The sequence below is a fragment of the Clupea harengus genome, chromosome 7 (assembly GCF_900700415.2).
Source record: "Clupea harengus chromosome 7, Ch_v2.0.2, whole genome shotgun sequence".
Classification (NCBI taxonomy): domain Eukaryota; kingdom Metazoa; phylum Chordata; class Actinopteri; order Clupeiformes; family Clupeidae; genus Clupea; species Clupea harengus.
This window is the reverse complement of record NC_045158.1, coordinates 22596227-22607267: the sequence shown is the minus strand read 5'-3', so window position 1 is coordinate 22607267 and position 11041 is coordinate 22596227. Positions and strand designations below refer to the sequence as shown.

The following is an 11041-nucleotide window of genomic DNA, read 5'->3' as shown; positions in this document are numbered from 1 at the left end:
TATCACATAAGAGTAGATCATTCTCATAATAATTCTATAAAACTTGTGTCTCGCTTGGAGGGATTTGACGTTTCATAATTTTCCTAAAGATTTTTATTCAGGAAACGTGTGTGGACTCCTCTATGAGTTGCGCATGCGTTCATATCTGATTATTTGTGGCAGCTGAGGCTGGGGGCTGGAAGCAGTCTGAGTTCTTTTTTTTATTTCTTGACGGTATCGTTTGTCGACAGTTTTGTTCAGTTTTTTGTTGATTTACAAAGTACCATGACTGAACAATCCGCGCTACTTCTTCGAAAGCAACTGGCAGGTGAGAAAAAAAAATATATTACATTTGATAGCTAATCCGAAATGGTCGAGGTTGTTGTCGATAGCTATAGCTCTACAGAGCTGGTTCCATTCTCCCCATGCCCCGGGGTGGCTTCAAAGATTGTTGACAGTCAAGCTGTTTGTTTACAACAGCAGTTCGCTTAGGTAGGTTAGACAGACCCATCTTTTCAACGTGTGTCGCAGTATTTTGTTTAAGTCCATTGTGTGTGTTGTCATCTCTGAAAACACAGCTGATTTGTCTTCTCAATAAGCAGCTGATTTTGAGGTTCGGGTGGTATTGTTAGCCAACTGGCTGTCCTTGCTAGCGTGTTGTTCATTAGTATGTTCAAGTGAGTTACCTGCTAGCTGCGATTTGTGCAGTAGCTAACATGGCCAACACACAGCCGTTATTATGTGAGAAATGTTCACTATTTTGCAATAAAAAGGCCTTAGGGGGGAAAGTATTTCAAACACCCGAGCCATCTATACATAGTTAGCTATCGCAAATGTTTGATATTCTCTGTATTGTCGCCATAACAAATCGGAACAAAGGAACGATGCGCTCCCTTGTCTTATTTGGCCATAAATGGTTGTGCCATCTGCAACCATGTATTGAAGTATAAATGTATGATCCTCTAGGATTTAAAAAATGTGATTTGCATCTCGTATGGCGATGGATTAGCTAATATGTTCTTTCATAAATGCGTTGTTATCGTCATATTCTAAATCTCTTGTATGGCGTTTTATACAGAGTGGTATAAAGTGGTTATGTTAGTGTTTTGTACGTAGATTAAATCGACGTATGTTTGTGTGCCTGATTTTCCTTTTACACTGCCAAGCATTGTTTAGTTGTGCGCAAATCTGCCCTTACTACAGTGCTATGTAGAAGATACAGTAACCTACATATGGCTGATTTCTAGCTGTTGCACTGTAAGGGTCTTGATCTAGGGTAATATATCTTTCTCTCTGTCTATTCTTAGCCCAGGTTGGCATTGGGAGAGAATTTATAGATAGAAAAATTACCATTTAAGGCATTCATTTAGAAACCTTATTTCTAAATATTTTGAAGTGAGGCTCTCTGCCCAGGGGGCAGTTCTCCTAAACGTGTGTGTGTGTGTGGGCCTTCCATGCTTGGTGTAGTGGGTCTGGTCAGTTTGCCAACTAGTGCAATCTTCTTTTTTCAGAGCTCAACAAGAACCCTGTTGAGGGATTTTCTGCTGGGCTCATTGACGATGATGACATCTACAAATGGGAGGTAGTCATCATAGGCCCACAGGACACTCTCTTGTAAGTTGTATTATTTTTTTAATTATTTTTTTTATTATTGTGTGTGTGTGTGTTTATGGCAGCTTGGAGTCTGTTCGTAAACATGCTACAGCAGTGTTAGGAGAGATGCTAAAAACGGCTACTGCTACATTTCCCTGCAGTGAAGGAGGCTTTTTTAAAGCATACTTGACCTTCCCGTATGACTACCCTCTGCGGCCACCAAAGATGAAGTTCATCACTGAGCTCTGGCACCCCAATGGTAATCCATCCCCCCCCCCCCCCCCACACACACACACACACACACACACACACACACACACACACACACACACACACACACACACACACACACACTCTCTCTCAAGTCTCCATAATGTCCTAGTGAGATTTGCATGTATTGACAGGGGAGAATAAATCATGAATTAGTTGGTCTCCCCGCTGGGCATACTAAGACTCCAACACTCCAACACTATTTATTGCTTTGATTCTCTGTTCAGTAATCAAAATCTTAAAAGCCACAGCTGGCAGTGTTTTTTCACAAGAAAAACACCCATTGGTTATATATTTATATATACATTTTTTTATTTTATTTTTAAGCGGAAATGAAGAACAGCTTCTTCAGATTAATTTATAACTTGTGAAAGTATACGGACTAGCAGGCACTGCCATTGTGCCTAACGTGAGAGGAATTTTGAGAGGAAGTTTGTACACTTCCTGCTTTCTCCCCCCAGTCCACCCCCAGGTTGACCATGCCGCCTGCTACACTGTCTATTATCATTAGAAAAAATATGCCCTCATAAAACCCTTTTTTAATCCACTAGTCTATCAGATGTTATAAAGTGATTTAAGTGTAGCCACATTGAATTAGTTTGTTCTTGGCCAGTGTTTCATCCATTCACACCCTGTCAACCCCCCTGTCTGTCCCTGAACCCTCCTCCTCCTCCTCCTCCTCCTGCTCTTCCTGCTTCAGTGGCCAAAAACGGGGACGTTTGCATCTCGATCCTGCACGAGCCCGGTGAGGACAAGTTTGGCTACGAGAAGCCGGAGGAACGCTGGTTGCCCATCCACACAGTGGAGACCATCATGATCAGCGTCATTTCCATGCTAGCTGACCCCAACAGCGACTCGCCCGCCAACGTGGATGCCGCGGTAAGGGCCCTATCCATCTTCAAAGACACCAGTCCCTTATGCTCAAGGGTGTGTGTGTGTGTGTGTGTGTGTGTGTGTGTGTGTGTGTGTGTGTGTGTGTGTGTGTGTGTGTGTGTGTGTGTGTGTGTGTGTGTGTGTGTGTGTGTGTGTGTGTGTGGTTTAATTGTGCCGGTGTTTATGTTTGGTCCACAGAAAGAATGGCGGGAGGACCCAATAGGCGAGTTCAAGAGGAAGGTAGCCCGCTGTGTACGAAAAAGCCAAGAGATGGCATTTGATTAACCCCTGCCTCTCTCCATCTTTGTGGATTACCCATGGTACACACACACACACACACACGTTTAAAATCTGATTCGCTGCGGCTGTAAACTGTACCATTCAATGGAAATGTGCATTTTCCTTTTTTCAGCTAAACTAATCTGTTTCATGAGAGGCCCACCCTTGCCCTTCAGAGGAGGACTCTCACCCATTAATTGTAAATAAAGAGATGTGACCAGCCGAGCACTTGAGTACCCTGAGGTCCATCTCCGCCATGCGCTCTCGGTTACAGGGAGCCGATTGAGAGACCTACCAGCTAAACGACCCTCCTTTTTCTCTCCTACCCCGAAGTGTATATTTCATTCTATTTATTTAAGAAATGATGATGTAAGATATGTCTTTACTGTAAAATATCTTGCTTTTTTATTGCTGCTGAACAGTTTCTACTTTGTATCAGGTTTCTTATGCAATTTGTGGATGTTTGTGGTTCTTGGAAACTATGAAGCCCTCAGAAGCCGGAATTATCATCACAATCATAATTACTGTTGTAATATTATAATTATTATTATTATGATGGCTCCTGTTAGTACCAATCGACTTGTGTTCTCAATGCCCCTCCCCCTCACTGTTGCCTTATGTTTGTTTTTTGCTCTTTCCTGAGTATTTGGCTGTGACTGTAGGCGGGAGGTTAAGTGTGTTCATGGGTTTTTAGGCCTAGCCACACGTTGGCGTAATCAACACACACGTTACCCATCGGCCCCTGTCTGTGTACAGCTATGTCTATCTCCCCCCCCCCCCCCCCCCCCCCCCCCCCCAGTCACACTGACTCGTGACCACTCAGACTCACGTCCAAGGATCTGTGTAACTGACTTAAAATGCACTGGAACCTTCATTTACCTCAGTGGCAGTGGATAATTGATGTTGTTTACATGAAATATGATAAGTTCAATTGATATTTTTTTCTCTTTTTTTTTTTAATTGGACATCTCAGCAATGCATGTGTAAAATGTTTAATGTCTATGTAGCATGCTTGTAATTTATTTAATGAATAAAATTGGTATATTTTAAAATCGGACATCATTTGATAAAGGGAGAATCCACAGATCTGTGTGCTATAGTATATCTGGTTTCAAATGGGTGTCTGTGAGGGAGAGGGCCTGTGGTGGTGTAGGGAGAACAGGCTGACATCCCAACAGGCAAACAGAGAGGCTGTCTTCAGCATCTGAGTCACAGAATTATGGATTTTCCCTTTTAAAAAGCTAGCTGTAGAATAAAAATGCAATTTTAAGTGACATTTGGTGGCAAATGTAACCACTTTTTTCCGTTTTCTTTTTAAACGCTGATGTCATAAAATGGCATAAGCAGAAATGTACACTTTTGAGTTTCTTATGACGATGCTGATGTATCTTCTGGGGTAAGGACATTCCCAGAAATGGACTCGAAGCACTGTCCCAGGTCGCTGACTTGGGCTTCTCTTTGTGGGTGTGACTACCCAAGAGCATGGTGATCTGATCAAGCGGTTGGAAGTCAGCAGGATCAAGATGGCTGGCGTGCGTTGTTTTTTTTGTTTTTTTTTTATAATTTTTTTTTTTTTCAGACATAGTCTAATCCTGGAGAATCTCATGAAGTCACTGGCCAGACCGGTGTTGCACTGTATTGGCCCCGGGCCGCTGCATGTGAGACATCATAAAGCAATACTATTCACTCCTCAATACCATGCAAATGGGCTTTCAGGTAACTCTCACTTCATTCACCTCCCCGTAGATATTTTACCGCTCTTTGTTTCGTGTATTGTGTGTTTAAGGTGAGCCCAATAAATAAATAAATAAAGATAACCTTCTTTTTCATTGAAAATCATTCATGTCTGCACTGGTGAAGGTCTCCTGTGTCTTTGGTGTCCATTGTTAAGCGGTGGTGACGTTCTACTCAATGTAAGCTATTAACAATGTTGGAAAAGAGTCAGTCTTTAAGATCAAACGGCCATAATTGAGTGTCAACAAACACAGATAAACCATCTGAAAATATTTTCCATTCAATTCCGTTTGCCATTCAACGGTCGCTGGATACGCAAGAGTTAATCCGGTACTCAGTCGTCTGTCAATCACACCCGTGTGCTATAGAGACGCAGTTTCCACAACATCAGGCAGAGCAGCGCAGTCTGAAACTAGAAACGTATCAGCAGCAACTGCCTATAAGACACGAAACAAACCATGAGGAAGCAGGTTACCTTCATGGAGGAGAGTAGAAACAGAGACCTTATCCAACATGGAAACAGTAGGTACATAGCAACAAGGTAAGTTCTCCAACAGTTGGACTTTTTGTCAAAACCTCTTGTTGTAACGCACGTCGTAGGCTATCAACCATATAGCCAACACCCGTTTTGATTTGTTTAGGCATGATGTATTGATCATTAAAGAAAGAAAACAGTAGGCCTAACCCTGCATAGATGTTGAGAGATTATCCATGTGCTTGATTGTAGGTCGGCGGGGTCTCCACGCGCTCCCAGGGTGCATTTGAACGGTATGCTTCGCCCCAGGGCCTTTTCGCTGACTTTCAGAGGGTTGAAACGGGTGTTACGTTTCTGAGTTGAAACACGACACAGGTGAAATGAGAGCCCGAAGGAGACGAGATTCAAAGACCTTAGATGGAAATTGACTCCTGAAATTCTCCTCAATAATAACGGTCTTCCATTTGCAATAACACATGCCCTGCCATAAAATGTTTACAAGGATAGAAGAAAACCTAATACAAATTCTAAAGCGTCTAAGATGTGCTTTCTTAATGTGCTTTCACAGTTGATGAACACAATGATCAGAATACCAGGACTCTCAAAACTTTGCAATTTAAGCCCCTGCCACAACAAACTGCCGAAGACCAACACATGAAAACCATCCACATTCCAAAGTCAATGGTGATGGCTCCTTTCTTAAAGGTATTAACATACATACCTATGAAGTGTATATACTTTATATTCATATAAACATATCCAAATCTTTATTAATATATAGCTCCTGATAGATATATTTTATGTAGAATATGCAATAGTGCATTGTTTCTAATGTATTGAGTATTTAAGTCTAACTGGAGACACATGTGTTTAAATGTAGTGTTATATATGATGTTTCTATCCCTCCAGCACCCCAGTCTGACTCCCGGACAGAAGCGCTACCTGTACAGCATTGCTAGTGTGTACAGCACGGACCACATGCGCAGGCAGATGAGGCAGCACTACCTCAACATCCTCCGGAGCTGCACCGCAACAGGTGGAACAGAGTGGCCTAATTCTGTGGGTCTCTGGGCCTGGGTCTTCTGCTTCTGCTTCCGGGCCCTACGCCCCCCATCCTCCAACCCTGCTCTGCATACTTCACACCTCTCCCTGCTTGGCATCACTGACTGAATTGTGGAGACAGTGCCACGCTTGGTTTGCTGAATATACCTAACTTATCTAATCGAGAGCGTTTTAATTTCACTGATTTCAGTCAGGTGTGCATGGAGCACACACAGCTAGCTAGAGGAGCAGAAAAAAGGATTTTGAACCCCTGGCCTATAGGGGAAGGTTTAACAATCCCCTTTTCAGAGTGTTAACATACTGACACTGATGTGTACTGGTTTCAGCGGCAGGTCACAGATCAGGGGGCAAACGCGGAGGCACAGCAGTGAAAGCCCACGTCAAAGGCCTCCCCACTTCCTCTGACGGCAGCGGAAAGGGCCCCCCATCTCTCACTAGGACCAACACCCACCAAGAGAATAGCACAGCAAACTCTGGCAAACTAGTCCTGCCTCAAATTACCAGACATGACAGGTGAGCACAGACATAATCCAGCCTTGACACAACAGGTCCTTGTTTCCAAATGTTGGAATATACTTTTGGATAATGTGGATAATGGCAACCTTTTTTTCAGAAATTCGTCACATATTTCTGCACCAAACGTTAAAGGTCACAGCAAAATGAAGTCCAGTAATATTCGGATGTCGCAGTGTGCATCATCCAAAGGTATGATGACATACCATACTTTTAAATTAATAGTGTAACATTTGTGAAACCTTTTCAAATGGTAACATTTCCTAGGAACAAAGAAATGCACTCCTTACCAGCATGAGGACCTGGAGGAAAATATGAGCTCCCTGTCACTGGAGGAGGAGATGGCTATTGTACTAAACTGAGTAACACCTGTCACTGGAGGAGATGGCTATTGTACTAAACTGAGTAACACCTGTCACTATTGGAGGAGATGGCTATTGTAATAAACTGAGTAACACCTGTCACTATTGGAGGAGATGGCTATTGTACTAAACTGAGTAACACCTGTCACTAGAAGAGGAGATGGCTATTGTACTAAACTGAATAACACCTGTCACTGGAGGAGGAGATGTACTAAACTGAGTAACACCTGTCACTATTGGAGGAGATGGCTATTGTACTAAACTGAGTAACACCTGTCACTATTGGAGGAGATGGCTATTGTACTAAACTGAATAACACCTGTCACTGGAGGAGGAGATGTACTAAACTGAGTAACACCTGTCACTATTGGAGGAGATGGCTATTGTACTAAACTGAATAACACCTGTCACTGGAGGAGGAGATGTACTAAACTGAATAACACCTGTCACTGGAGGAGGAGATGTACTAAACTGAGTAACACCTGTCACTAGAAGAGGAGATGGCTATTGTACCAAACTGTTTATTGTTTGTTTATGCGTTTATTTGAACTGAGTAACACCTGTCACTAGAGGAGGAGATGGCTATTGTACTAAACTGAGTAACACCTGTCACTAGAGGAGGAGATGGCTATTGTACTAAACTGAATAACACCTGTCACTATTGGAGGAGATGGCTATTGTACTAAACTGAATAACACCTGTCACTATTGGAGGAGATGGCTATTGTACTAAACTGAATAACACCTGTCACTGGAGGAGGAGATGGCTATTGTACTAAACTGTTTATTGTTTGTTTATGCGTTTATCTGAACTGAGTAACATCTGTCACTGGAGGAGGAGATGGCTATTGCACCAAACTGTTTATTGTTTGTTTATGCGTTTATTTGAACTGAGTAACACCTGTCACTAGAGGAGGAGATGGCTATTGCACCAAACTGAGTAACACCTGTCACTAGAGGAGGAGATGGCTATTGTACTAAACTGAGTAACACCTGTCACTATTGGAGGAGATGTACTAAACTGAGTAACACCTGTCACTATTGGAGGAGATGGCTATTGTACTAAACTGAGTAACACCTGTCACTATTGGAGGAGATGGCTATTGTACTAAACTGAGTAACACCTGTCACTATTGGAGGAGATGGCTATTGTACTAAACTGAGTAACACCTGTCACTGGAAGAAGAGATGGCTATTGTACTAAACTGAGTAACACCTGTCAGATCAACTTCATCCTCAAACTCTTGAGCCCCTGAGCAATTTATCAGTTCATATCTCACTTCAACCTAGCCTAGTCAAAATAAAACCTCATTCTCTGGACACTGTGAAGTCTTGTCCTTTCTTAATTTAGATTGAATTAGAGTTTGTGATGTATGTGTACCTTGTTTTGAAGTAGATTAAAAAATGTTATGACGAAGGTGCTGTTATTCTGTTACACCATAATTATCTCTTGTAAGTTCATGTTAAATTCGGCTATTACACTGTAGAGACTCACCAGGGGCGTTTCTAGGATTAAAAGAAAGGGGGGGCTTAGCCCCAAGGGAAGTGGCTTGTTTGTGCGCAGAGCGCGCGGCAATTTTTTTGGGGGCTCATTTGGGGCCGCGGATATCCATTGTTTCAGACAGTTCATAGATTGGTTCAATCAGAAAGAGTGTGATTTTGCTCTGTTGTTTTGCTTGCATTCAGTATACGATAGCACAAGAGAATTTCAGGGTCATAGTGAAATTTGACACAAATGTGAACTTTTCTCAAATAAAGAGAGAAATAATTAATATCGATCTTTGTTTTGAATATTTGTGATTTTAACTTGTTTATTAAGTGGTACTATGACAACCAGCATAGCCGTCCAGGCCTGTGTCCTGGCCAAGCTCGACATTATTAACTTGCACTCACTAAATGTATTGTGGTCTGCAACTATTTTATTTAAATACTATTGGTTGGTAGGGAGCTAGCTAATTAGTGCTGAATTCTATTGAAAGTGATTGGATCGGATCAGATCAGCTCTCCCTACGATCAACACAGTGGAGTGGAGACTATTTGTAAGCACACTCATCCAGAAAATGAACCATGAACCATTGATACGCTCTGCTTTAGCAAGGGCCTATGCGGTTTTCTTTGCGGTTTCCTACATCTTTGAGAGGCCGAAGTACTATGCGCACATCATTTTTTTCACCACAAGGTGGCGCACTTGCGTAGCCATCAAGCAGCTTGTGGACTCATTTTAGTGTCTTATTGCCAGTCTGGACTTCTGTTGTAACTAACTTCAGCAGATCAATTTCTGATAATCTACAGGTTACAACGCCTTTTAGTACACAAAAAAACGTATCTAAGTGTATTAACTCAGAAGAACTCAGAATGAAATGTTCCATTGAGGGAAATCATGTGAAGGGTAGGTGGCTCGCGATTGTTATCAAGCTAGCTAGCATAGCTCCCTGTCTGAAGAAATTGTAGGTAACATTAGCTGATGTTAACTTTAACCATAGCCATACGAATTTTTTTACAGTGACCATATAAGATGATACGAATATATAGAGTTAACTGACTTAAATATGTCTGTCTTTGTTGGACTGTTACTTTTGATGAACCTTTTGAAATATTTCTAGGAGCTTTTTTACGAATTGAGAATTAGTAACTGAGATGCTAACTTTACTAGCTAGCGGCACTGTTGGCCAGCCAATTCCTCAGGCGAATTTGTGCAACTCTTATCATCCAGAATATAAATGAGTAGATTAGAGTTTACAAGTGTGGTAAGGATTTGAAAACAATATACTCATGACTAAAGTATGACAGAAGAAAAATGACAGTTTTGAGAGCATCAACAAGATGGACGCTAGTGTTGTAACTTTGTGACACTATTCATAATATATCAGTGAACATTAACTTGTTTCCCAGCTGTATTTGTAATGTGCCATCCAGCGCTATGAAATGACAAAACCTTGTTCACCATACCGGGATGATGCGTTGAGCAAAGTAAATTTAGCACCAAGTAATGCATTTTGAGTAGTGAAAAAAGTAGATGATTTAGACGCATATAATAAGACATTCCATCTCATGTTTTGCAAAGCGTTTGGAAAGGCAATTCACGCCCTTGCTCGGATAGGAGAGGATCTGTGGTTGGACCCACTGGAGAAAGGGGTATGTTCTTCATTATAGCCCTCTATTTTCTTAACCCTATCTTGGACTTGTTTAGGAATGTTTTTCACAGATTCAGAATAAAAACGATGTATTGGTGACCTTTGAGTAAATACTGCATTGTTCAACTGTAATCCTTATGAAACTGTGTTTATTCTATCTGACATGTCTTTAGAGAATAAAAATGAAAAATGTCATTGACCTGTAGTGTAAGCGATGGAGGTAGCTTCCTCTGTCCTCACTCACGCACACAAACTCTCTCTCTCTTTCACTCTCTCCCTCTCTTTTTTCACTCTCTCCCTCCCTCCCTCTCTCTCTCTCTCTCTCTCTCCGTCTCTCACTCTCCCTCCCTCCCTCTCCCTCTCTCTCACTCTATCTCTCCCTCTCTCTCCATCTCTCTCTGTGAAGCTGGCGCTCCGGGCGGTAAACTCGGCCCACTCAGCGTACGCCTGCTTCCTCTTCTCGCCCCTCTTCTTCCAGCACTACTCCCCCCGCCTCAGCACCCAGACCCTGGGCACACCCGTCAAATGCCAACTAGCCATGAAGGTAGTCTCTCACACACACACACACACACACACACACACACACACACTGACTTATGCAACACTTCTTTCACTCCTAAACTTCCTAACAGGCCAAGCAGACAGTTCCTTGAAGAATTACTCTCCCAGCTGTTATTATATGAGCTTGTACTGATGTAGAGGGAAGAATGAGCCTCTCAGGGCTTGACTCTGTGTAGGATCGTGTAGTAGGCTAGCTCATTTGCTGCA

At 42.3% G+C, this 11041-nt stretch overlaps 3 protein-coding genes and 1 long non-coding RNA gene across 6 annotated transcripts in view; 3 read left to right on the top strand and 1 right to left on the bottom strand.

Annotated features, from left to right (window-relative positions):
* Nucleotides 1-141: 141 nt before the first annotated feature.
* On the top strand, nt 142-3198 carry LOC105891598 (ubiquitin-conjugating enzyme E2 G1). The gene is made up of 6 exons (XM_012817774.3): nt 142-307; nt 1491-1593; nt 1734-1831; nt 2543-2721; nt 2914-3035; nt 3128-3198. Exons 1-5 carry the CDS (start codon nt 265-267, stop codon nt 2998-3000), a joined length of 510 nt encoding a protein of 169 aa, XP_012673228.1. The 5' UTR covers nt 142-264; the 3' UTR covers nt 3001-3035; nt 3128-3198.
* A 590-nt stretch (nt 3199-3788) lies between these two features.
* Nucleotides 3789-8291, top strand: LOC116221126 (protein FAM216A). 2 transcript variants are annotated; one of them, XM_031570869.2, is made up of 7 exons: nt 3789-5269; nt 5456-5496; nt 5772-5908; nt 6113-6239; nt 6592-6778; nt 6879-6970; nt 7054-8291. In XM_031570869.2, exons 1-7 carry the CDS (start codon nt 5187-5189, stop codon nt 7074-7076), a joined length of 690 nt encoding a protein of 229 aa, XP_031426729.1. In that variant the 5' UTR covers nt 3789-5186; the 3' UTR covers nt 7077-8291. The 2 variants fall into 2 exon arrangements, with proteins under 2 accessions (XP_031426729.1, XP_031426728.1); XM_031570868.2 differs by having other exon boundaries at nt 7046-8291.
* LOC116221127 lies at nt 7579-9315 on the bottom strand. 2 transcript variants are annotated; one of them, XR_004164034.2, is made up of 4 exons: nt 8310-9315; nt 8087-8171; nt 7839-8040; nt 7579-7622 (listed from the first exon to the last, which is right to left on the bottom strand). It is a non-coding gene; the product is annotated as an uncharacterized LOC116221127 (long non-coding RNA). The 2 variants fall into 2 exon arrangements; XR_006152503.1 differs by having other exon boundaries at nt 7839-8171.
* A 77-nt stretch (nt 9316-9392) lies between these two features.
* Nucleotides 9393-11041, top strand: part of rad9b (RAD9 checkpoint clamp component B) — a 13554-nt gene continuing 11905 nt past the window's right edge. The window contains exons 1-3 of the mRNA XM_042708116.1: nt 9393-9528; nt 10204-10274; nt 10680-10817. Coding sequence (XP_042564050.1) covers nt 9495-9528; nt 10204-10274; nt 10680-10817 — 243 coding nt within the window. The 5' untranslated portion in view covers nt 9393-9494. The remainder of the gene's footprint in view (nt 9529-10203; nt 10275-10679; nt 10818-11041) is intronic.